The sequence below is a fragment of the Asterias rubens genome, chromosome 1 (genome assembly GCF_902459465.1).
Source record: "Asterias rubens chromosome 1, eAstRub1.3, whole genome shotgun sequence".
NCBI lineage: Eukaryota > Metazoa > Echinodermata > Asteroidea > Forcipulatida > Asteriidae > Asterias > Asterias rubens.
The window spans coordinates 12,548,481-12,574,808 of NC_047062.1; the positions used below are offsets into that span (position 1 = coordinate 12,548,481).

The 26,328-nt window shown below is 38.1% G+C and overlaps 1 protein-coding gene across 1 annotated transcript; it reads left to right on the forward strand.

Annotated features, from left to right (window-relative positions):
• The first annotated feature begins 380 nt into the window (after positions 1 to 380).
• On the forward strand, positions 381 to 21,802 carry LOC117288622 (sodium/calcium exchanger 1-like). Its single transcript, XM_033769548.1, has 5 exons — positions 381 to 461; positions 10,391 to 10,539; positions 13,067 to 13,166; positions 15,986 to 16,255; positions 16,941 to 21,802. The coding sequence occupies exons 2-5, from the start codon at positions 10,441 to 10,443 to the stop codon at positions 17,363 to 17,365; spliced, it is 894 nt and encodes a 297-aa protein (XP_033625439.1). The 5' UTR covers positions 381 to 461; positions 10,391 to 10,440; the 3' UTR covers positions 17,366 to 21,802.
• Positions 21,803 to 26,328: the final 4,526 nt, after the last annotated feature.

Consider the following 26,328-nt stretch of genomic DNA (forward strand, 5'->3'; position numbering starts at 1 on the left):
TTATATATTGAGCTTGTGAAGCAGCGCTTACGGAAGCAGGAAATTCTGTGCTTACGGCAAGCGTATTTCTCGGGTTAGCGGCGAATTTTGGCTTCTGCGCGTGCGTACTCCACGTTACTAGGCATTCTACGCTTACAAGGCTAGCGCAGAAATTCGGCACTTGGCTGTAAGCAGGGAATCGTGATCGTAAGCGCAGAATTCGGCAATAAGCAGAGCCATGAAATTGGGCCGTGGCCATTAACTATGTTTTGCTTTTTAAGCAGTTTTCAACAGCAGATTCTATTATCTTTGTTTTGTTATGTAATTTCTCTGATGAACCTTGTTCATTTATACCTTTTTCCTTTTTTTTTTCTTCTTCAGGAAATTCATTGAGGTTTCCATCATCGATGATGAGGAATACGAGAAGGAAGAAAACTTCTATGTGGAGCTGGGCCAGCCCAAGTTAATCAAGAGAGGAAACGGTAAGAATCCATGCCAAATCAAAAATATATTTAAACATTTTGAAAATAGCTCAACATCAGAACCCAAAGCTCAAACCACATGTAGTTATAGGCCTAATTTACAGATAATAAAGTAAAACAAAAAATAATGTGGAGAAAGGCTGTTTGCATTTTGCAAGTCTTTAGCATCCCCAGAGTTTTCCAAAGTTCTAAATAGTTTTGTAAAAACAGTACAGACAGAAGCATTTTTACCATCATCCTCAGAAAAATAAAGTCTTTTATCAGTTTGACTTTACAGATTGTTCAACCTTTAAAGGCAGTGGACACTATTGGTAATTACTCAAAATAATTATTAGCATAACACCTTACTTGGTGACGAATAATGGAGAGCTGTTGATAGTACATAAACATTGTGAGAAACGGCTCCCTCTGAAGTAACAACATAGTTTTCAAGAACGAAGTAATTTTCCACAAATTTGATTTCGAGACCTCAGATTAAGATTTTGAGGTCTCAAAATCAAGCATCTGAAAGAACACAATTGGTGTGACAAGGGTGTTTTTTCTTTCATTATTATCTGGCAACTTCGACGACCAATTTAGCTCAAATGTTCACAGGTTTGTTATTTTATGCATGTGTTGAGTTACACCAAGTGAAAAGATTGGTCTTTGACAATTACCAATAGTGTCCAGTGTCTATAAATCAATGAGATGAATATTTGATCTAGCTTTTTCTCCCTGGTAGACTCATCAGCAAGGCTAAAGTGCTGAACACATTTGATAACTATTATTACCCTATTCTTAAAAACCCTGCAATTGTTAATCTCTTCTTACAAGAAACACAGTCTCATAAAAGTGTTGGTTGCTTTTAGAGTCGCTGTTTCTTCCAATAAACAAATTATTCTTGTCATAATCTTGTGTAGCTGTAACATTCAATTTGTATCTGCACCCATATCTTTAAGATTATTATGTCTGTCGTTTACAACTATAGTTGCTTGATAAAAAAAACCCACGTTTTTCTGTTTTACCTGTACCCTGGAATACACTTAGAGTCATGCTGGGGTCAATTTTGTAGCCCAAATGGCCTAAGCCTGTGTGTCCCTTTAAGATATTATGGGCGTCAGGATTGCATTATGTGCGTATATCTTTAATAATATATTTTCTCTCTCCAAAATTTAGAGTAGCTAGGCTCAAATATTCAAGTTATTTTCCAGGTTTTATAGCTTAATTGATAATATACATGTATGTTCATTGCAAATGGCAAGGGGTGATTTGGGTAAAACTTTTTAATATTGTGGGTATTTTAAATTAAAGCCTGTATTTTTGAGGGTTTTTGTGTCTTCAGATTCTACCTCAGTGATGGATATGAGGCCGTGTCCGAAATGACGACTTCGGCTAGAGCTACGGCTAGATCGCGCGCGTCTGCTATTCTTCAACACTGGTAGACGCGCTGATCTAGACGTAGCTGTAGCCGAAGTCGTCGTTTCGGACACGGCCTTAAGGTGATGGTACTTGTTTGCATTTTCCTTTTGAATTTCAGTCTGATGCCTTCGTTGACCAACCCCTAAATATATTCCTTTACAGGGACGGTAGTCAGGGAGCACTCCAAAAGGCCATGGAAACCATGGAAGTCGCAGAAAAGTCTGGGTCTGTTTTTGGATCTCAAGTTGTTTATTTATATTTTTATTATTTTGCACTGCTAGCATTTTGCTGCTGGGAACATTTCAATTGTTGTGACCTGCTTTTTAGTTAGAGGAACACATAAATATTCATGGTGAATTTTGGTGTGTTTATTTAACGTTTGAGGGCGTGAATGAATTTACCCTCCTTCCAAAATCATATCTGACCGTAGTCAAATCTTATTTAAAGTGTCAACTTGCATTCCTACAAGGAGTAAGCAGTAAGATGTACCATGGGGAGATTGGGGAGGGGGTTCAGTCCTTGAAGTAGCACACAGAGGCCCTGCTAAGAAATTCACATCTCATATTACACGCTTCTATTGAAGGGACCTTGATTACCGGTGAACCGTGGAAAGGAGAGGGGATGGGGAATGTTCTGGAAGAAACGTAGCACACTGCACAGCCTCATTCGTTGCAACCTCAACTCCTATCGTAGTCCTCATACATTTATTCCACATTTCTAAGATTGGGGGGTTTGAGAGTGAGTTACTCCCTTTAAAATGTTCATGAATCAAGAGCAGCACTTTGAATGTCTAGTGAGACTTGAACTTCACTTCCTCTTTGAGTTGCTTCATAAAATATATACAAATATTGGATGCGTATGAGTGCATTGTCGCAGAATGTAATCACAAGGTGAAATCTGGGCCGTTCCATCATGAGGCGAAGCTAAATGGAAAGGTTAGATTTAACTGAGTCATTATATTCTGCAACAATGCACAAACGAAATGCATTCAAATGTTTGTTTTGTATAACTCACACATCCTCGCCCTTCAAAATTTTTCTCAGGACACGTAAACTTGTCCAGCCCACATTCTAAACAATCCCTTCTAAACCTCTTAAATTTTGGAGTGTTGCAGCAGACACATGGCAAAAAAAAGGAGGAGATATGAAGTGAAATTGGCATTGTCAAAACAGAGTAGATTCATGAAGATATAGGCATTGCCTAAATACACCTGAGCAAATTGCTATACCTTTTGTTGCTCAAATTAAGACAAGGTCTCAATTTTATAGAGATGCAGGATATATTGCTTTTTTAAAGAACAATTCTGCTAAGCAAAAAGGAGAAGGATACCAGTCGCAATTGTTACATGTGATATGGTATTTTGGATGATAACCGCATTTGTGCTTAAAGGAGCTCAATGAAATTGGGCAAAGGTATTCACAAGCTGTGCTTTTGAGACATCCTTTCTTTCTCAGAAAAATACAATAGAAACAATCGTGATACTAATAGCACTCTCAATTCACTATGTGATTCTTGCAATAGCAGACAGTGTCAATAAAGACCCGACAGAACGTAACCCGCAAGTGAACTGCAGAATCTGAAGGCAAAAGTAAAACTTTAAACCAGGAGTCTGTTTCAGTGAATTTAAATACATGACAACCTGAGACAAAGCTGCGGTCAGATATTAGACACCATGCATGTTTAGGGAGTGCGGCTAAAACGCCCCCAGTAATGCCCTTTTGGAAAAAGCAGGTCACAACTCTTTTACTTCATTTATTTTGTTTTTCTCCATCGCTAACAACTTACTACCAAAGCCAGGTTTATGGATACACTACTATAACTCATCATCATCACCATCACCATCATCGGCTTGACTCTTCTTGCCGGGAGTCAAAACAAGAGAGTAATTAATCCGACTGTCCTTGCTATTTTGCCGCTTGTTTTAATCTGCTCTAGCTATGTGGCAATCTCTTGCCACGGTTTCTACTTTAATACCGATGTGCTCGTCACATTTTCTTCACATGGATTCTGCCGGCTCTTTTATAATCACTCTTAACATAATTTAAAGCCTCATGCTTTTCTAAAGCCTTCTCAATAAAGGGGGAACTTAAAACATTGATTTTTTTCCTTTTTGCTTTCCTCCATGATCATCTGCATTTAAAGAAAGTATTGACCCCTTGCAAGTGATGTTATCACCAGCAAACCAGAATATTTTAAGAGTGGGGATGGGGACAATGCAAAAAATTGCTTTGTAAATGTATCATTCGCATGCATTTTTGTGCTTGGGTAAATTGGTAATGTGCACTCCATGCCTTCAAACACCATTTACTCCTAACGGTGCACTGTGTAACTACTGGACACTTCAGCATCCTGCAATATGCTAGCAACGAATATCAATGCAATAATGACATCAGATAAAAGCAATGTTTGATCCCTATTGGTGAGCTCATCTTTGATGATAATACTTAAGATAAGGCTAGAGTTTGTGATGTAATTTTAATCTGAAAGCTGTACAAAGAAAACTTCATTATACACTTCCCCCCCAACGGTTCACAGCTCGCAAAATTGTTATCTTTGACTTGCTAGAGGTGCAAAATGTTCAAGCCAAAGCTGGCGAAAGGCGCGGCACACCTTCAAATCACAGGCCTTCCGGTACTATGTGAATGGAAAAAATGATCTCGGCAAATGATTACCTAGCCTCATATCTCATATTACCATTGGCTTCAATTATGCTAAGCGATATAAGCAGATCAAAGATACGTGTACTTGGATGTATCTGATGCATCTTCAGGGTAAAATAGGACCTTTGACCCTGTACATGTACAAATTATAAATAAGTAATTTAAGAGTGCAATGATTCACATACCCCCCCCCCCCCCCGGCCCATTTCGTTCATAGGCTGCATCCTTTTCGGTGCATATTATACACATGGATTAATAAAAGTTTTAAGCGCAAGCACACAAAAGCAAGTACTTCTGGTGTCATGGTGATTGTAAACTTGTTTTCTACCCTCGTTATGCTTAACTTTTTGACTTACAGTAAAGCAGCTATGAAATTTTACCATTTTGCAAACAAAACTAGCAGCTAATTTCAAACTGGATCGACAGATTACATTTCTCTGTTTTGAAGAACTTGTTCATTTGAACGTGATTATTAGACATTTCTTTTTCTCCTTGTATCTTGAAAGAGGTAAACTAATGGGTTTAGCTTGGAGGGTTTAAGATTGATCTGATTAAAATAGGAAATGCATATAATGTATCTCATATCACCCTTTGGGGTGAAAAACCCCTGGTGTTTTCACAAGTTGACGTCTGCCCCATACGGGATTGCCTGGTGCATGAAGCATTTACTGGCTCTTCTCTTGTGACAAATTAGTTATTAATGTACAAGATGGCCTTGCTCTGTGCATACTTTGACTTCTCTTATTAATTTTTGATCTCATTGTGTACCCTGAACATGTATTTATGACCCTCATGTCGGATCTGTCCTTTTAAAATAATCAAGCATTCAATCAACCAATCAATCAATCAATCAATCAATCAATCAATTAATCAATTTTAACCATGTTGGCAAATAAAAAGTCAATACAAACTGGTAAAAACATAAAGTAAAGCATTTTTTTTTGTATACGACACACATAGATCCTTGTCATTTGATTGGTGGAAAATGTGTCAGGAGTCAACCTTTTTTTGCTGACACAATAATCCTCAACTTTATATTGGAGTCCAATATTGATATTTTTTTTTACACTTCCCAGCATCATTCCCAAAGTAAACGCTTCACCACCCGTTCCTCAAAACAACATAGTGGACACGGTTCGTGTCTGCATGGAGTCACTCATGCTGTAACGAGAATTTTAAGAGATTGGGGTCGGACAAGTGTCTGTGTCTTTTTTTTCTTTTTTCTTTTTGTGTGAACAAATTTCAATTGATAAGGATCTATAGAACACCAATATTAGATGCATTTCATTCATACACGCGCATAATATAATAACTCGGTGAAATCTGCCTTTTCCATATGACTCCGCTTTGCCTCAGGAAATGGAATCTAGTCCAGATATCACCGTGTGATTAGTTTCTGGAACAATTCACTCTTGCATCCAATATTTGTATATTAAACAAGTACAGTCTGGTGTTACATTGTTTAACATTGACCAACCACATCGTGAATTCGCTAAGTTGCTTTAGCAGCCGTTGTTTTTAAGCTGGATTTGTTTTTATGATACACAAGTTTCAAAATCAGTGAAGAATTTTCCGAAAAACTTTCAACTTAAATTAGCTGAGTCAACTTTTGGGGGACCCAAGGTACTTTTAGAAGCAGCTTTTTGGAAACAGGAACCAGTCAGATCAAGTCTAAAATGCCAAATTTTTGTGAAAATCAACAGAATTAGCCTGGTTAATAAACGTCATGCTAAAGTGGTAATATTAAATGCTTAAACCATTTCTACCCTGACGCCAAGAGACATGATCTTTTAAACTGGTCAGTTTGGGGACTCTTTCATTTCATTTGCATATTTGATTAATCACATTTCAGGGCTGGATTAATCCAATTAACTTATAAAAAGATGAAATGGAATATCTTGAAGGGGAAGTTATGCTGCATGGTGGGGTTGCATGCTAACTTTTATTTAAAAGCCTTGTTGCTAGCCTGTCGTCTTATGACCATGTTTCATGACTGATCACGTATGCATCAACACGTTACTTAAAGCCTTTCTTATTTAAGATATGTGAAGTATATATATGTGCTCACCGTGAGCTTGTACGTGGGGAAAAACTGTTTTGAGTTTATACTGTTTGAAATTATGACAAACATGAAGTGGTACTGTATGCAATGGTCGTGTAGTAGTGTTGTAGAGAGACCCTTTTTGGTGATGCAGATTTCTTCGCATATTTTGCTCTCATCGATGTAACCAAACTGACAGGATAAAAAAGTCTGATGGCAGTCATTTTATATCTCGATAATGTCAGCTTGTAGAGAACTGTAAGTGCATAACAACTCTGAGTAAATCATCAGCCGTTTCTCTTCAATATCCATAAAAAAATAATTGGGATGAGCATGTTCTGATGTTTGTCTGCAGTTCAATCTAGTCTCTTTCTCAAGGAGGTGGATCTGTTCATGGGACTCTCATCTCCATTTTGATTCTAAACAAGAAAAATCTTGTGCATCTACTCTTGATTATGACATTTTTTACATCCTGCAAATGAGGCATTTTGTTTTTGTTTTACTTTATTAAACTCTAAAGCCACGTTTGCATTGGACTTTTTGGTCTGGTAACTTACCGGCCCAGTAAGTTAACTTACCGGCCCAGTAAGTTAACTTACCGTACCGGTAAATTAACAGCTGTTGGCACTTGGATTAATTTGTGTCTGGTAATTTACCAGGGGCCTTTCTCAAACCTCGGCTTGGGCTCCGGCTCAGGCTTGGGCTCTGCGCACTGCGTACGCAGTGGAAACGCAGCATATGCTGAATTTTTGGAGCAGCGCATACTGCAGCGCAGTAATAATGCCGTCCTATGATAATTGCCGTGCAATAGCCACCAAGGAAAGTGTTGAGAAGTCTCTTTAAAGTGTCATTGCAAACAACATCTTCACTCAAAGTTCTGATACCCATAATCATGATTTCAGGACACCAGCTCCCCATGATGAAATCTCTGATTGTTTTTGGCTCCTCCTGTCCACACCCCCTCCCTCCGACGCCTCTCCTATAATGCCCCCCTCGCAAATATTCCATCTGCATCGTCCAAGTTCATAGACGCACAACAATCATGTCTCTTCTATCAAAACAGGAATCATCTCTTTCCTGCCATTTTGTATGTACTCGGGCTTTCATAGTCATATTTAACTTTCCTTCATGCGGCACACACAAATCCCAAAGCATGCCCCGAGTGTTTTCACAACCATGGGCTAGGCATTCCCTTACGAGTGTTGATTGCTGTTTCAACCGCCGCGTCCGTCCGTGCCCAGCTATAGTCACTTTCAGATTGAGCTTTTTATTGCGGCTGTTGACTTTTGACATTTCGGGGGGTTGGGGGGGGGGGGGGGGGAGGTGGAAGTTTGGGTTTGGATGGGGGGGGGGGGTAGCTTTTAGATGGCCATTAGTGATGCAATGTTATGTTTGAAATTATCCAAGAAACACTTTTTGGTCTTTCGTCTGAACCCTTATGAAACAGGTCTTTGCGTAAAAAGTGCTTTATAAATAATGTTTTTCTCATTTAGTGCAGGTTAACTGCCTTAATATGTATAAACAGTTCCAGGAACGGTTTGTATTGATTGCACAAACCATAACCAATCTGTATTGCAGGTCCTGTATGATAGCTTAAGCTTGCATAGCAATAGTAGCCAGAATAGATCACTGCGGTTATATTTAAAGGAAGCTTAAACCCGTTCCATGAACTCTTTATAAATGCTCCACTCTATGATGACACATTTATTATTAAATGCTTTGCGAAGTGGCACGTCGTGGCCGAATGGTCAAGCGCACTGGAATTGAGCTCTTTGGTGTCTCTGATCAGCAGAGTGTGGGGTTTGAGTTCATCAGTCGTTCATTTAAAGATAAGCGTTCTGTGTGAATTTCTTTAAATTTTCATGAGTCTATATAGAGCAGCATTTTGACGTGTAGTGATGACTTAAGTTTGCACTTCCTCTGAATTGCTTCATAAAAGATGACCAGTAATAAATGCAGGAAGTAATTGTACAATAGACCCTATTCACCTTGAGCTGTGCGCTCATACAAGCACGAGCTGTGCACTCATACAAGCACGAGCTGTGCGCTCATACAAGCGCGACTCCTAGTCATTTTGTATGTCATTTTGCCATTTTGTTTGTCAAAACATGCACAAAAGAACAGTGCACGTGTTTACGCACCTCCGAACTGTCTGCGGGCTACCATTTCTGCCTTTTAGACACGTTTTGACACACAAAATGGCGGAGAGAAGACGTGTGTGTATATGCGCTGCACATTGTGCATAGGGTCTTTTTGCATTTATTTAAACAAAGGCGATTACCTTTTTAATGCAAAAGGACTAGGTACAGGGGAACCTTTGGTTGTAAATTATGCAAGTGACAGAGTGAGCAGATATACACTTTTATCTTTCAAAGTAAGACCTAGTATTCCTTGTTCATCTTTCACAGACGTTTCCACTTAAAACTATGAATTAATTCCATGGTTACCTTTGTGATTTGTGCAATGTTAAAGAGGAAAGCTTAGCAGTATTCAACAAAGCTGATTAACAAACTAACAAAAGCCACTAATTTTTTCACTGAAATAATTTTACATCTTTGCCACAGAACTCACATGCTTAATACATGGTGGACTGCCATTAAATTTCATTATTAACCACAAATTAAACTAATGTCGCTTAAGAGCATACAGACACAAAGTGCTTTGCAGGCTGTGAAGGTCGTGCAATCAGGGGCAATGGCATTATTGTTTTTTTCTCTGCGAGTTGCTGACGTATTTCGTGAGGTTTTGCAGTCAAGGAATTTACACCAGGTCTGAAATGCTAAAAAGGACAGTAAAGAGTAGAGTTCATGACTGGTCAAATGTTTTGTAATACAGTTATGTCACCCCCCCCCCCCCACCCTCTCTCATAACACTGATGTAGTTAAAAGGTACTGTATAATGTATATCCTGTACTTAGCTACTTCTCAGTGATTTGAAAACCAACATTTGAATTGTAAGATACCATTGGCTAATTCCAAGGTGTGGGCCCAATTTCAGAGACCTGCTTACGCACAAAAAAAGCTCAGCTCAAAACAGTTTTGCTTACCAGAATGGGATGCTAAAGCACCATGTCGAAGAATGGCACTGATCGTTTTTTTGCTCATTTGCCCTGTTAAAAGACATAACATGCTAGACCTGCCCTGCTGCCTGCAGCGGTGTTACCTTAAACTAGCCCGAAAAAGGATCACTGCCAAAGAGCAGACAAGCTCACGTTTTTCGCTAAGCTCAGATTTTTTGCTGCTGTTTGCTCAGCAGAAATGTCTCACCAGCCAAAATATCAAAATGTGCCTGTCAGTAATGTGAAGGGTTCCACTGCTCAAATTTGCTGCAAAAGTAAGCAGTAATTGTTTCATGTACATGAAGAAAACAAAATTCACATTCTAACCGATCCCATTGTTCAAATACACAGAAGATGCATACAATCTGTTAACATCTCTATAAAATTAACTCTAAGAGATGTACTTGTACTGGGAAAAAAAAAATCAGTTATAGATTGCTAAAACGGCATACTAATTAACGACCCACAGTTCTATTAGTTTTAGTTCAATATGGGTGATTTTATGTAAAAATTTGTGAGGAGGTTTTCTTTGTTTGTTGCTGTTTGAATTTTTTCTTGGGGGGTGGTTTTTTTCATATAAAATTTTAAAAATATAGCAAACAAAAAGTAATTGAAAAACAATTTTATTTGCCAATTCTTCCCCATTCCAAGGAAAAAACTATCAGGAGAATATTCATTCAGTTTTTTTTCTTCAAGATATCACAAAACACTCGCGGCATCAAAGAATTTGAACGGTCGATTTACTGGCAATGTCTTCTTTTTTCTTTGGCAGGGAGCGATAATGAGTCTTACACCAGTGAGCATGACGAATCCTACAAGCTCATGTCTGAGGAAGATAGGCGTATCGCTGATCTTGGCAAGCCACAGTTGGGAGAAATGAACCGTCTCGATGTCAAGATCATGGAGAGCACAGAGTTTAAGGTTTGTTCAGGCTCGCTTGAGTCTGTTTTGAGAAACTTATGGATAAGGCGCCCCCATAAGTAGATCAGTGCATTATGTCTGATGGTACTTCAGACTTGGAAATATACAGAGGCCATAGTCTCTTTTGCTCTGGTCTTGCAATGGCATTCCCTTCATGAGTTTAAGATTGTTCGTTGAAAGCGCCCTCTGCAAATTGAAAATAGCCTTTTCTCTCAAAGATGACATTTCCTGACCCGAGTGATACTTTCTTCAATAACTGAATAGCTAATGCAAGTAACTCCAGGTTTACTGTACGTCGTAAGTACGAATTGAAATATTTATTTTTACATGTAATTTGGATACACCAAGTGAGAGTAATGGGCCCAATTTCATGGCTCTGCTTTCCGTAAGCACAGAATCAGCGCTTACGGAAGCAGGGAATTCTGTGCTTAAGGCAAGCGTATTTCATGGGTTAGCGGCGAATTGTGGCTTATGCGCGTGCGTACTCTGCGTTACTAGGCATTCTACGCTTACAAGGCTAGCACAGAAATTTGGCGCTTGCACGTAAGCAGGGAATCGTGATCGTAAGCACAGAATTCGGCAATAAGCAGAGCCATGAAATTGGGCCAAGGTCTTTGACAGTCCAGTGCCTTTAAGGAGCAGAGAACAGCGCCCTTGTGGTGTCGTCACCGCAACATCTGGTAAAGCTATGAGTAGAGTAGAGAGAAAAAAGATGGCAATAAATAGGCATTTGATACAGTGCAGTGATGACTTTGGGTAAAAGTATCTGGCATTTTTTTCGTGTGACCGCATTGATGTCAAGTTGAACAACGGTTTCAAGGAAATTGAGCTGTGGAATTGTGCTCTGATATTTGTTTTTACTTGTTTGTATTGTTCCCGTGCACGCGCGTCACACGTGGCAACTGATGCCACGCTCACCATGTTGGTGGGCAAGTTAGGTTTACGTGTATTAACGCCGCATCGCCTAAAATGTGCACTTCACTGCATAACGCACAGCATAGAGTTATATGTAAAAAATATATATATGAAATTGCCCACCAGTATGGCGCATTCAAGATTTTTCTGATGATGACATTAGGTGAAATGGGTCAATAAATTTGTATGCAAACGCAATACACAAGGCCCGAGGCCACTTCAAGGTGTGGGCTACAATCAACTATTTTTCCAGGGACCGATTGCCACCTACTTCTAGGGCTGAAACATTGTTACCCATTTACAGTCCCTACAGATTTAGGCTTGGGAGCATCATCCATCAGTAGCCTGGCTGGTAGAGCAGAAATCACTACCTCTCCAACTTTTACACAGAAATAATGGTTAAGTGTCTTGCTTAAGGACACAAGTGTCACGACCTGGTGGACATGAACCCACACTCTGCTGATCATACACACAAGCTTGAATCCTGTGCTTTTTAACCCCTAGCTAGGCTATGACACGCCAGAAATATATTATCCTTATAGCATGCAGTGAAGTGATGGATTCGCCCCTCTGTGGCCTGGGAGAGTGAACGTAGACACAAGTGCTCACAGAATGCTGATTCAGGATACAACTGGCGTGGTTGTGGCTAGCACCTAGCTGATGTTTGCCCCGGTCAAGCATGGCTGGTTTATTGTTTTATCATCACATTTCACTACAATGGAAACGTGTGCTTTTGGTACCAGGCTTCAAAATAGGGGACGGAGCCTAAAGGCCCGGTCGCACAGGCCTCGATACGAGAACGATAAAAATGCACGACCATGATTGGTTGAACAAGCGTGGGAGTATTCTGCATGGAGCAATTCAACCAATCGAGGGCGCGCTTTTTTATCGTTCTTGTTTTTGTTCCTTTTATTGGGCTCTGTGTGACTGGGCCTTAAGCCAGAGCTATAAATCCAAAGCCAGCCCAAAACCATTGCTTGTACATGTATGAACTCTTTAAATTAAAGGTGTTTTGTTGTCCTCACTTATCTTGATTTCTTTCTGGTCAGATCGTTTGTCTATCTTTGTCTTGTCTTAATCAAATAATTAACTCTTCATTGATTAACTTATTATTTCTTTATTTGTCTCTTCTTAAGGTACTCTACTACAAGCCTTGACGTATTAGGACCGTGCCTTCACAATAATTATCTTTTGTGTTTATGTTATGTACTGCTCAGTATGGATTCAAATGTCATATTAAATTGAATTGTAGGGTCCTACAGAATGTAACTAAATGGGTTTATATTTCATACATAGTTTTGCATACCTTGTTGAAAAGAAATAATGATGGCATTGAGATTCCCTCAGATGTTATATGGACCATGTTTTAACTGTGTATTTGTTTTAAATTAGTATTGTTATTACATATATTACTATTGTAGGCAGTTTAAATCATTAAGATCTAGTTCATCCCAGAGCTCATAGCTTCCTATATTACATGATTTGTATACATACCCTAAACTATACTACGTCTTTGCATTTTTACACAAAAGTAAAGCTAAAGCTACAACACTCACTATTGTTTTCTGAGCCTTTTCTCTAACGCTTTCTCTCTTTCTTCATTACTCTTCAGAACACTGTTGACAAGTTGATCAAGAAAACCAATGTTTCGTTGGTGGTGGGCACATCATCTTGGAGAGAGCAGTTTATCGAGGCACTTACAGTCAGTGCAGGTTTGTCAACTTTGATATTTCGCTTTAATACAAAGATCATCTTGTGTCTGATGAAGTAGTTGTTGCTACGAAAGCTCACACAGTAGGGTGGCATGTTTGGCTTGTGCGTAAAGCGCTCGCCTCTCACCAAGGTGACCCCGGTTCGATTCCCGGCCAGGGCCATATGTGAGTGGAGTTGTGCGTTGGTTCTCTGCTGTGCCACAAGGGTTTTCCAGACTATCCGGTTTTCCTCCCTCGGGAAAAATCAAACACTTTCGATCTTGGCTGTGCTCTGTGATCATAATGGGTTGGCTGGCAGACAAAGGCACCCTTGCATGCCTGCTTCTCGAACACGTTGTAGCCGCGTCATTCACAATTCAGCTCTTACATGCGAGTAAGGATGATAAAGCCCCCCCAAATCATTATAATTATCATACTGTAGTTTATGGAATCAGTTTAAGCCATAAATATCCATTGAACTTTGTTTATAAGTACCGCGACTTTTCTTTAGAATGACAAAATAGGGATGCATGGTAAACTGACCCCCCTGTCAACTTATCGGGACCATAAAGTAAAACTAACTGGCCGATAGAGGTCATCATGGAAGATTTCTGCGCAGCCATGGTAAATTAACAGGGCTGATAAATAGTCAAACAGGAACGCTTCGTGCTGTAAAGGTACCGCGACCATGCTATAAAACACTATGCAAATGTTCGCGAATAAAAGTCCAGGTTGGATCTTACGGCAATCAGAATGAGCAATGGTGGATTTGCGCGGAGCTTCAAAGACTAGTTCCTTTACTTATACAGGGTTTCAGATGGATATGTGATCAGGAAGATTAGTACTGGTATGAGCCTTGAAAGAAGTGTTTTAGTCCGACTTTTTTTCTCATGGAAGAAAAAAAAATACAAAAATACAACATGACCAAAGGCCCTCCTGTCTGAAAAAAACTAGGACAGTCAACTGGAATATTGTTTTTTTATTTGACCTAATTAGTGAACTTTCAGATTGAGAGGAATCTATATTGTTTTTAGCAATCCAAGTCTTAAACTCACAAAAAAATGGGGGGGGGGGATGCAAGTCCCTATTTTCTCTCAACTGTTGTATTATCTTTATCGCTACTAGGGAGCTATTTGACACAGTGACACACATTTTTCCAAATTCACGTTGGCACCAAGTAAATAAACTCACTTGCATTTACTGGCATGGACAAATCAAGTTTCTGGAATATCATTAATATTAACTCAGTAACGCTATCGTAGTTTGTTTTAAATCAAACTGTGCTAGTGGGGCAAGCTAATGCGGTTTGTTTCTCGTGTAATCTAGGTCATATCGTCACAGATTAGCTTTTTATTTTATTAAATCATATTTACATTGTAAGATTTGGGTCACAATATGTGATTACACATTTTCCCAGCTGCTCTTATTTTTATATCAAATAAGTTATTGCTGGTTTTGGAAGTTTAGAAAGACAGATTTTCCTTGATGCACATGTACATTGTGGTTTTCAAGTTCAGCCAATGAGTAACAGACAAGACTTATGGGCGGGGCATTGAGGTTCTCATTTTATTATCGGAGTTAGACTGTGTTTGTTAGGTCTGCTGACATCAAGGCTATAGCTTGACACACACTCCAGGCCTGGTTGCAATCATCCATTCATTTATTCTCTGTTGGTCTATTCATTAAAAATATCATAGCAGCCAAGGGCTGAATTGCAGACATTTTGTACATCCAGTCAAAAAGATTTAATGATAAGAATAAATTGATATAAATAGTTCAAAAATCTGCCTAAAAAGTAACTCAAGGCTCTTTACAGAATTTAAAATGTCAAATAAGAAGCCATATTAAAAAAGGGAAGGTATACATTTGCTAATTCACTCTTAAAGTTAATGGCAATAAACTTGATTGTATAAAGCATTTAGAGAATCTTTTGACTTTGAAGTGATGTAAAAAGATTGTTATGGCCCAAGATGGTTAAGGCTTCTCAGATTGTTTATTCCTATCAGGGAGTATTCTTCCTGCAGGGATTTTCGACGATATCTCAAAAACGCGTCCTCCTTTTGAAATGAAATGTTCATGTTGTATGTTCGTTTGATTGTATACATCTACATTTATATAGGATTGAAATAATCAAACGGTTCCAAAAACCAAAAGTCTGCCTTTAACCTATCTTTCATAATTGTTGTATATGTCTTTGAAGACCCTGGACACTATTGGTAATTGTCAAAGACCATTCTTCTCACTTGGTGTATCTCAACATATGCATAAAATAACAAACCTGTGAAAATTTGAGCTCAATTGGTCGTTGAAGTTGTGAGTTAATAATGAAAGAAAAAACACCCTTGTCACACGAAGTTGTGTGCATTTAGATGATTGATTTCGAGACCTCAAGTTCTAAACCCGAGGTCTCAAAATCAAATTCGTGGAAAATTACTGTTTTCTCGAAAACTACATTACTTCACAGGGAGCCGTTTCTCACAATGTTTTTTACCATCAACCTCTCCGCATTACTCGTCACCAAGCAAGGTTTTTTGCTAATAATTATTTTGAGTAATTACCAATAGTGTCCACTGCCTTTGCCTTGAAGTCATCAATAAAAGACGAGGAAACAGGTGTAACGTTTGCGTCAATACTTGGGGTCTATTCATCACATGCTAAAAAACAAGCCCAAACCGAGCTCACAGCGAGATCTCTCAAACAACGATATCTATAAAGTAGATCACTAAGGCTGCCTACAGTACTACAATATAAGCTATTGCAATACAATATACATGTAAGCTTTTGTTTTCTATTTATGAATTTGAACCTTTTTTTTTTCCTTTCAAAATGAAACTTTAAAGGTGATGACGGTGAGGAAGGTGGTGAAGAGAAGCTACCGTCTTGTGGTGATTACGTCATGCATTTCCTCACCATCTTCTGGAAGATCCTGTTTGCCATCGTGCCGCCGACTGACCTCCTTGGTGGCTGGGCCTGCTTCGTCTTTTCAATCTTCATCATCGCTGTCTTGACAGCATTCATCAATGATCTGGCCTCGCATTTCGGCTGTACCATCGGCCTGGAAGACAGCGTAACAGCCATCTCATTTGTGGCATTGGGAACGAGCGTACCAGGTCAGCTACATTTTTGTAAATCTAAATTGTTTGATCTGCGTTTAGCTACTGCACTGTTTTATAACTGTATTACATCCTGTCAATGGAAAACTATTGAAAGGGGCAACGGAGGCCATTGTCTTCACCTGGGCCTGCGTGTAATTTCAGGATGTATGACAATGACAAAATTTTAGTGCTAAAGTATGAAATTATAGTCTGAAACCTTTTCTTTGGGAATCAATTTTGGTTATGGCTGCCATTTCGTTATGGTTATTTATCCCAGCTGCAAATTAATTTTACCGGTTTAAGATAAAGGCTTAGTCAGTGCCAAAAATCTATGATCAAAAGGTTCGATGAAATCATCACGGTTGCTCACAGGTTCGCTAAAGTTTGAACGGTGCAAACGTTCTGATTGGATCGCTTAAGTATTCCAGTCGGCATAAATGGACCCTCCTGTTGAGACCACCTGATCTTTCCATTGGAATGCTCAAAATGCTAACGCTAATGCAAATGTTATGAGAGTACTTGGCTTCAAAACCAGAATATATAAAATGAAATTAAATGTTTTCTTCTCTTGTAAGGCGCTTTGAGGAATCTGTGATTGATAGTGATTGACACTTTGTTAAAAATAGCTGAAATTGCTAAACATTCCTTACAGACTTGCATTCACATTGTGATTTTCTTCTTGTTTTCCGTGTGTAAACAGACACCTTTGCAAGTAAAGTAGCGGCGGTAGGGGACAAGTATGCTGATGCATCTATCGGTAATGTGACAGGCAGCAATGCAGTCAACGTGTTCCTCGGCATCGGGGTTGCATGGTCACTCGCTGCCATCTATCACTGTAACGACCCAAACGGGTTCAGGGTTGATCAAGGTGCTCTGGGGTTCTCTGTTATGCTGTACACTATCCTAGCCATCGTCGCTATCACTGTGCTGATGATCCGACGGAAGATACCGAGAATAGGGGGCGAGCTAGGGGGCCCCTTCTCATACCAAGTCGGCACCAGCATATTTTTTGTTTCGCTGTGGCTGATCTATCTCATATTGTGCAGTTTAGTTGCTTATGATATCATACCATGGGGTGCCAAGTCGGGTGCATCAATGGGACAAACCTTAGCTCCTTCAAGTTAGACTGAATTTTCCTGGGTAATTGAGGCTGAAAATGCTCAGATTTCCCCGTCCCCGTCAGTTCAACAGTTGTTGCGCTACAGCCTGCCGTATTATGATTTTTGGTCGAAATGGGCATGGTCATCGATTTTCAAATGACCGTATCTCCCTGACTACTGGTTGGCTAAACTTGTTAGTAGTGGTGTCTCTGGCCAAGTCGGTTAGGAAGATGTGGTCATAAATGATGACCATTCCATTTTTGGGGGGTTGATTTGACCTGGAATGACCCCCCATGGCGGTCGTAGTTGACAGGACGGGCGGTTGAACGATGAAGTCTATCTGGGCAGCCTGATTGAATGTTACCACACGATGGCATTGTCAACATCGTTGGCAATGTAGGTTTGGGCCCAAGGAAGAATTTGGAAAAAAACATAGCTTGTGTAACACTGGGCGATTGTGCAGGTTTTACTGGAGGACAAAGTTTGGTTTTAGTAAAACTCCATGTGTTATGAACCCAAGTCGCTCCGATGTGAGAGGTATTGGGAGGTGAACTTTAATAAAGACATGGCTCTAATGTCTGGTCTTACTTGTGGCTGTTGCAAGCTTACGAAGATCATTAAAGAACCAGTTATTGTATGCCAATAGCTTGTTGAAAGTGTCTCCATAAGGAGTTACAATTAGCCAGACCTCTAGACTCAAACTTGCCTGATGCTGGCCGCAGTCAAAGTGTTCATATAGGCCAGGCTTGTTTGACTATTACTTGGCAACCCAGTGTGAATTCTAGTTCTTTGAAGTTCTAAGTGTTTAAGAGTTTAAGATTCTCTTTCAGTATTTTAAGACCACTGCTGTTTATGGATGGAGTGTTTCAGAAAGTATTCTATATCAGTGTGTATATATATATACCAGTAATGCTTACGTGCGTTATACACAATACTAAACTATCTTGCAAAAAGTTATCCAACAAAATCAGAAATGTAGGAAAATGAATACTAATGTTCACCTTTTAATTCAGATTGTGGATTTGATTTCTGATAACAAAATATATTATCTAAAAAAAAACTTGAAGGGTTTAGAAGACAGTGATAGTCAAGTCTTTTGTATAAAGGGATTTTATGAGCATACATTATAAAGGGAATTATTCAATGGGAATTCAGTCATACGGTTTGTTGGGAAGATTGAGCAAGTAAACAAAACAATGTTCTTTACTTATTGGACTTGTAAGTGCGTTCTTTTATTTATTATTTATTTATTTATTTATTTATTTCAATCAAACACAAACAAATACTTGAGATCCATTAGTGTTCCTACAGAGCTGGGTGCTCTTGAAATGTTCATGGAAATTGTATTTGGCATGACTTCTTGAGGTCAAAGGGCAAAGTGCTCATGAATGAGAATGTTTTTGATTGTTGACACACTCAATGTACATGGATGACTGCCAGGCACAGTGGGCCTACAATGGGCAAGTTGCCTAGAAGTATCACTGGTGTGAATAAAAAGGGCCTAGTGTAATAGGAGGATTTAAAGTTTAAAACCGAGTAAAAGTAACAGTAAGTGGTGTGCAATATTAGTTGTTATCATATTTATTTTCTACAGTTATATTTTACGTTCATAGGTTTATTTCACTGTTTCAGTATTTTTGAATATTGTTAAGGCCTGGGCGCATAAAAACCAGTACTGTTGGTTTGGTTTGTGTTGAACTGATGACGATTTTGTTTGTAAGACATTAATTACTCTACGTACTGATGAGAACTATTACATGGGTTGTATTCAAACTGAGATGCACACACAAAAAGTGTGAAAAAAGGTATGGAGGTTTGTTATCACTGTGGTAAGGATCTGAAAATAGTGTTGCCCAACATTGCTATCCGAGTTTAGACAACGGGGACAAAACACTCCTTTGTAGAAAACTACTCAAGCAACTTTTCATTTTAAGATACTTTAAAACCTAAACACGTTTTTGGACAATGGTACGTGAAATCTATTCAAGTGTTGCTTCGTAACTATTGGGACAAGTTGTAGGGTATGATACTTTTTACCCCAAAACAAACGATTGTACATCTACCCTTCATATTTTAGGGAGAGGCCTTAAGAAGTTTGAAAACACTTAAAACAATTATAATGTGTATGAGTTCACGAGGAGTAATTGAGATTTAACCATCAGTGCTATATACTACCTCGCCAACTTGTGTATGGTGAAACTCAGACAGGTTGTGTCGGTTTCTTTCCAGGTCAATTTTGTTTCTCAAGAAAAATTTACAGGTCTAATTTTTCTGTGTGTAAGGGAATCTGTCGTCGTCGTTTGTCCATGTATGTATCACAGCACTGTACTAATAACCATCAGAGCTAGGTTTGACTTTTACTCTTTTGTTCATCTTAAAATCATCTGCTTGCAAATCTCTCATGGTAGGAATTCTTTACAACTGAACTGAAATATCATGTTTGTGTTTTTTCTATCGATGAACTTGTATGTGATATGTGCAATTCAGGTGCAATTGGTTGCCTTGTTTGTTTGGTGATTTTGTTTTCCTTTTCTGTAGACATGTTTTAGTGTACTGCATGTGAGACTGGTGGCTTGTTCATAGAATAGGTTACACTACGTGCTGCATCGCTGTTGCAATCAGACCTGGAAGATAGATATTTATGCCACAGTTTAGTTGTAATCAAAATGATAAGTTGTTATTTGAATGTATTTATGAAGGATTTCAGTACGGAGTAGGATAGCAGTGATTTTGATGGTCCAGATATGAGCTGTCAACCAACCTGTCATCTATAGTGTGTTTAACCCTATTCCTTGCAAATACATATCCCTTGCGATAATTAAGGATTTGTAAGGATAGAGGGTTATGGTCCCAAAATAGCTATATTAGTTATCACACAAGGGTGAGTGGTGGAATATAGAAAAATATTGCACTTTTGCGTCACAAGGAGGCGGACCCCTGAGTTGGATATGGGCGAACGTGGCAGCTTATGACTGCAAGATGTGTAACCTGTGATGACCTTGCATGGCTTGTTCTGCGCACAAACTAATGTGTATGCGCACATTACCCGCGTGTAATATTAGCATGATCGCTCTGGGATTTATGGTTTCTTGCATTTATAGTAATGTCTATCCATTGAAATCATTGGGCCTCTAAGCTCAATGCCTGTCTTTATCATTGCAGATAAAGAGGGTACCAGTTTAAGCGTTTTGTTGTATTTTGTTGTTTTGTTCTGTTTGTAAGGCGGTGAGCAACGGTCCTTGCGCTAATGGTCATATCATGGAGCATTGGTCCTTGCGCTATGGCCACATCATGGAGCTCCATGGTCATATGTTCCTCTTGTCTGCTGCTTATTTGTGGTATACTTGCCAAACACTCCAATGCAAGTGATTTACAATGGAATTATGTCACACTTAAAAACAGCATATAGCCAACCCACCATGTGTAACAAAGTATTAAACTCATAATCATCCGGTGTGGTTGTTCAGTAAAGCTGTGTGAGTTCCATGGCTGATGAGGGGCTGGCAGAGCTCCGCTGGTTTTTAAGTCGAGCTACTGTCGTTAAAAGATTTTGATAAAAGGACTGATAGTTATCAAGGGTACACGTTATTTAAAGTATTTTTTGCAATTCTACTTTAATACGTTACTAACATTACTTTTTTCTGTGTTCTTTATCTATAGATGATCCTTTAAATGAATTTTGCCCGTAATGGTTATGTAAATAAAAGTGGCTGGCCGGTTCGATGTTACTTTGTTCATAAAGTATCCCAGACTGGTATTCAGTGTTAATAATCGGCCTATGCAGCCATGTTTTTTTGGTACACCTAGAAAGATTGGAGGGGAAATACCTCTCCCTGTACAGTTGATTTAGAATTTCTCTTTAATTCCATTATTTAATTCATAATGTACATGGAAAAAAAAAATGAAAAGAAAAAAAAACAAAACAAAAAAAAGTGTGTTGCAAAATATTTATTGGCCACTTTTTGACATATACTGAGTGTTGTAAATTGTATATTAACTAAGGAACTTAGCACATTTTTTCAAAGCAAATAGACCTGTAACCATGGTAACGGTCATGAAGTATGTGATAATTGGTGGTGGGTATTTTGAAGTTGTTTATCTCCATATTTGAAGTGTAACCGTGGCTTGGTTAATTCAGTGCGGATTGCTATAACGATAACAAAAACTTTAAAAAATGAATGTGTATATCATGGACTAGTTCAACCTTTTTTTAAATGCCTCATAAAGAATTAGGTAATTGCTCTTACATCAATGATGCAAAACGTTTGTTGTCCTATCTGCCCTCCTCTAAACTTAAACATTATTTTCCCTGTTTAATTTGTTTGTTTGTTATATTTTTTCACTAAGTAATAAGTTATCTCCATTTAAACAACATCTAAACGGTAAGAAACTAAAATGAACTCCGAAAAATAGAATTAAACTGTTCAGGCTCAAAAGTTTAGATAATCCTTGATGTCCCCACGAAAAAGGTGATTTTTAACTCAATTTTTTAACATGCCAAGATTATTTTCAAAAGAAACATTTTGTGTATTTACTCCTAACTTTTTGGAGTAGTTTGCACAAGTTGACTTTGGAGATAAATTAAAAAGTATTATTCTTTTCTCAGGACTAATTAATTGCCAATAATATATTTTGTGGATTCACCCCTAACCTAGGCAACATCGTGGTAATGATTCATGTGACGCCCTCGCAGTTTGTGATGTGAATAACTGTCTACTATTTATGTCCAAATATTGAAGAAAAAAAAACAGAAAAAAAAACCATAACTGCACTTTTTATAGACAATATTTGCATACTCGTGAAAGCCAACCATGTGAAATATTTTTGAGTTCTCAAAAAAAAATTCAAGATATTTGTTTGCATTTTCTGTTTCATAGACCATTCTTTCAGCATCTTTTGTCTAGCTCCCCGTATGTAACAGCAATACTGAATACTAATTCCATTATTACTGTAAGGAGGGTATCAGACTATTTAGCCGAACCAGGATCACTTTCATAACTTCGTATTCAGCAGCTGCAACATTAAGGTCTGTAAGAAACAAACAGAAACTTTTTTTGCCCCGGTAAATAACAACAACAAAGCAAACATGTTTCTATTTGTGTATTTATTACTTGCCATGTATTCCATGTGTTAGCAGTTTTAAAACTGCAGCATGTATTATTCATTCCACGTGTTGCAATTTTTTGTATTCAGATTCAAAAATTAAACACACCCAAACTTTTGTAATGTCCCAGTAGGAAAACAGTCCACACATTTAATGGCATGCAAACAAGTGTAGAATACTAACAGATGGTACAGCATTGTTAGCTTTAAAAAAACAAAATTCCTTTCAACCTGTCTATTTTAAGGTAATATTTACATTCATGTGTGTTGAAAGGTTTGTTCCCAACGAAAAAAAAAAAAAAAAACTTTTATTTGTACTTTCACAGCTCAGGGTCTTTTGGACGGACAAATTGAAATGAACAGCCTCATTTCTTGACATGTTGTTTTGAAGCACCTGCTGGAGTCTGAAATTAACATAATAATTTATCATGCACAAATTATCAAAATACCTTCTTGTCTGTTTATGGTTTGAAGTTCCCCTTAAAACACGATCCTATTTATTCCAGACAGAGATACACCAACAGTGGATTCCACAAAGAGTTAAGACTAGTCTTATCTCGAGTTAGGAGGAGTTAACTTGTCCTAACTTAGGACTAGCCTTAAGTTTTTTTTATATCTGCTAGGACTAGTCCTAAGTTGTGGCTTGTCCCAACTCTTTGTGAAATCAGCCCCAGGGGCCAATTCTGTTGAGCTGTTTGATGCACAGTTGCACTGAGCACAGTCAAAGATTTGCTCACTAGACAACATTTACCAGCCAAATTGAGAGATGATGAGATGGGACAAAAGAGAAATTCCTGAAAAATGTCTTGTGGGTCTCAGATGTTACGATTCAGGAGGTTTGCAGACTCTTTACGTCTCCAGAAATAGAAAAACTGCAGGCTTGGACAAAATGTAGGCTAATCTTTTCTCCCTAGGGTGATGATTTAATACACCTTTCAAGAAAATGTAAAAGCTCAAGGTGATAATAAGAAAATCAGGAAATCAGGAAGAAAAACCTGAGAAACAACACACCTGATGGCATGGTTCCCAGTTCTAATTTTTTTAAGCAAGATGTTTAAAAAGCAGAACAATGAAAATGACCCTGGGTGACTTTGACACATTGAGTTAAACTTTGATGTTATTTTTGTTTGGTATTGGTGGATGACAAGACTTGCCCTCAATGATGTACCTATATTAGATAACGATAAACAATAGAATTACTTCAATCATTAGCATACAGCAAGCTAAAAACAGCTTAGAAATTAACCCTTTCTATCCACCCGTTTACTTGTGATTATTGTAAGAATGTTAAATTTAAAGATGTTTGGAATATATATATTTTTTTCTTGTATGACTAATTTTAACAAAGACCGCGCCCAGGAGTTTTATTTCTGGCAATACATTTTTCATGTTCAATGGCTGATTTATTTAGCTAGTGAATAATAGAAGCACTGCAGAAACACTTAATTACAGCAGCATGCTTTTCACAACAGAGAGCATTTCAGATATTGGGAAGGTGTAATTATTTTGCAATGTTAAAGGAACAGGTTGCCTTGGATCGGTCAAGTTGGTTTTGAAAAGCGTTTGTAACCATTTGTTATAAAATGCATATGGTTAGAAAGATGTTTTAAAAGTAGAGTACAATGATCCACACAAATTTGCCTCAAAATTGCGTGGTTTTACCTTTTCCTTTGCGAACTAACACGGTCGGCCATTATAAATGGTTGACCGTGTTAGTCGACGAGGTAAAAGGAAAACCACGAAATTCTAAGTGATACTTGTGTTGATCATTATATTCTACTTTTAAAATATCTTTCTAATCATATGCATTTTATAACAAACGGTAACAAACGCTTTTCAGACCAACTCGTCTGATCCAAGGCAACGTGTTCCTTTAATTCAATCTGCAGAAAGAAGCAGCAAGTTTATAGTATAGGTCTGGTTGCTGTGTAGAAAACTAAAACTTTTGCGGTTGCTTTGGTAGCCGACTATTACTTTTAGTAGACATATACATTTGACATTGTACACATTTTATAACAAATACTTCCTTGGACAGTTGACTTGAATGTGTGCATCTTAAAAAGACATGCTCACTTTGTTTTTTTTTAAGTCTTTTTAATGAATCTCCACCACAGGGATGGACTGTAGTTAACCTCTACTTCACAACTGGTTGACATATAACATGTCCCTAAATCATGTCCCTATCAAAAATGTGCATAAGCCATGAGAAAACATTTCAGAGTTATGTGAGGATTGTGTTACATGCTGTTTTATAATTGGTACCAGTAGTCTGATCTCTCCTCCTAGCGGGTGACCCTGTTCATCCAAGGCCCAATCGCATAGAACCAATCGCATAGAGCTGCTTATTAACAAAAACTAGGTTAGCACAAGACAGTTATATGTATGCTTACCAGAATAATGGGTACCAGCTGAAACACCATGTCACATGTGACATCTGTGACTGGATCCTGCTTTTTTTTTTTTTTTTTTTAGCAGCAAACTGCTAAGGAATATAAATGCCAAATATTCATAATCATTGATTCTGTGCCTTGTGACTAAAACGGAGATACACACAAAACACCAACTCACAGCATGGAATGGTTTAGAGATTATATCAATCACATTCATGTAGGGTCAACATTTTCAGTTTGGGTAAATGCAAGTCGAGGTTTTGATACAGTTTATCCATCTTTAGGTCGGAGATTCAAAAAAAGAAAAAAGAAACATGAGCTAGTCTTTTTAATAGTTATACCTCAATTTATTAATGATATTCTATTTAAACGTGACGGCAGCTTGGTCTGCCAACTAATTGTTTATCAATTAAGCCATAAATGGCGGTACTTTTGTGTAAATGCAATAAGGGTTCTAAAGTGACAATGGTATGTATAGTGTGATAATGTAGTGTTGTCTTTTACAATATCATTTTGCTTTCCTGTTAGATGTCGACTTTGAAACTTTGGCATCAAACATCTAGACCTCGCTCAATTGATCTAGCTAGTCAGAGAGTCTCAATTCCATATTGAAATGTAATTACAACAAAATTTAACCTCTGATTAACACCTTATTAGATAGCAGTGTAATCATAATATGCACAGTGTATATGGTTCTGTGGGATTCGTTGGCTGTTTCTAAATCTCAATATCTGTTATATTTACAGCCAAAAGCTTACTACAATCTAACTCACTCTCTGGTATATTCAGCCTCATCAAGATGTATTTGTGGCTTGTTATGAGCATATGGCTTTGATTGAGACCTGTGGCTTGTTAAGGGTCTGTGGTCTTGTAACTGGCCAGTGGCTTCGTTACTGGCCTGGGATTTTTTTTAACGCTATGGTTGTATTACTATTCTGTTGCTTTATTGAGGCCTGTGATTTTGTTACTTGCCAGTGGCTTTGTTACTGGCCTGTGATTTTGTAACTAGCCAGTGGCTTTGTTACTGGCCTGTGATTTTGTTACTGGCCTGTTGCTTTGTTACTGCCCTTTGATTTTGTTACTGGCCTGTGACTTATTACTGTCGCAGACTCTTTCTAAACATTATCACTTGAAATCAGAATAACTGCATGTGACGCTACCCCAGTTTGGACTCTAAAGCAACACAAGTCTTCACTCTGCCCATTTATATTGATTGTAATATTCAGGCAAACTTGATCTCAGTCTTTGCAATATACAAATTAATTGCTTGTGGGTTTCCAGAAAGAACAAAAATAGTATTAGTAGTATTACAAAGAACACTGAATATACAGCAAATATTTGAACAGAAAAGTATGACATGAGTTAGTTTGAAATCGGACTGAATTTTATTTGCAGTATTTTCTTTAACATCTTAACACAAGAGTTCTACAGTATATTATTCAGATGCTTAGTCGTGCAATGTTATATTTACTTAATATTATTTGTTTGCAATTAT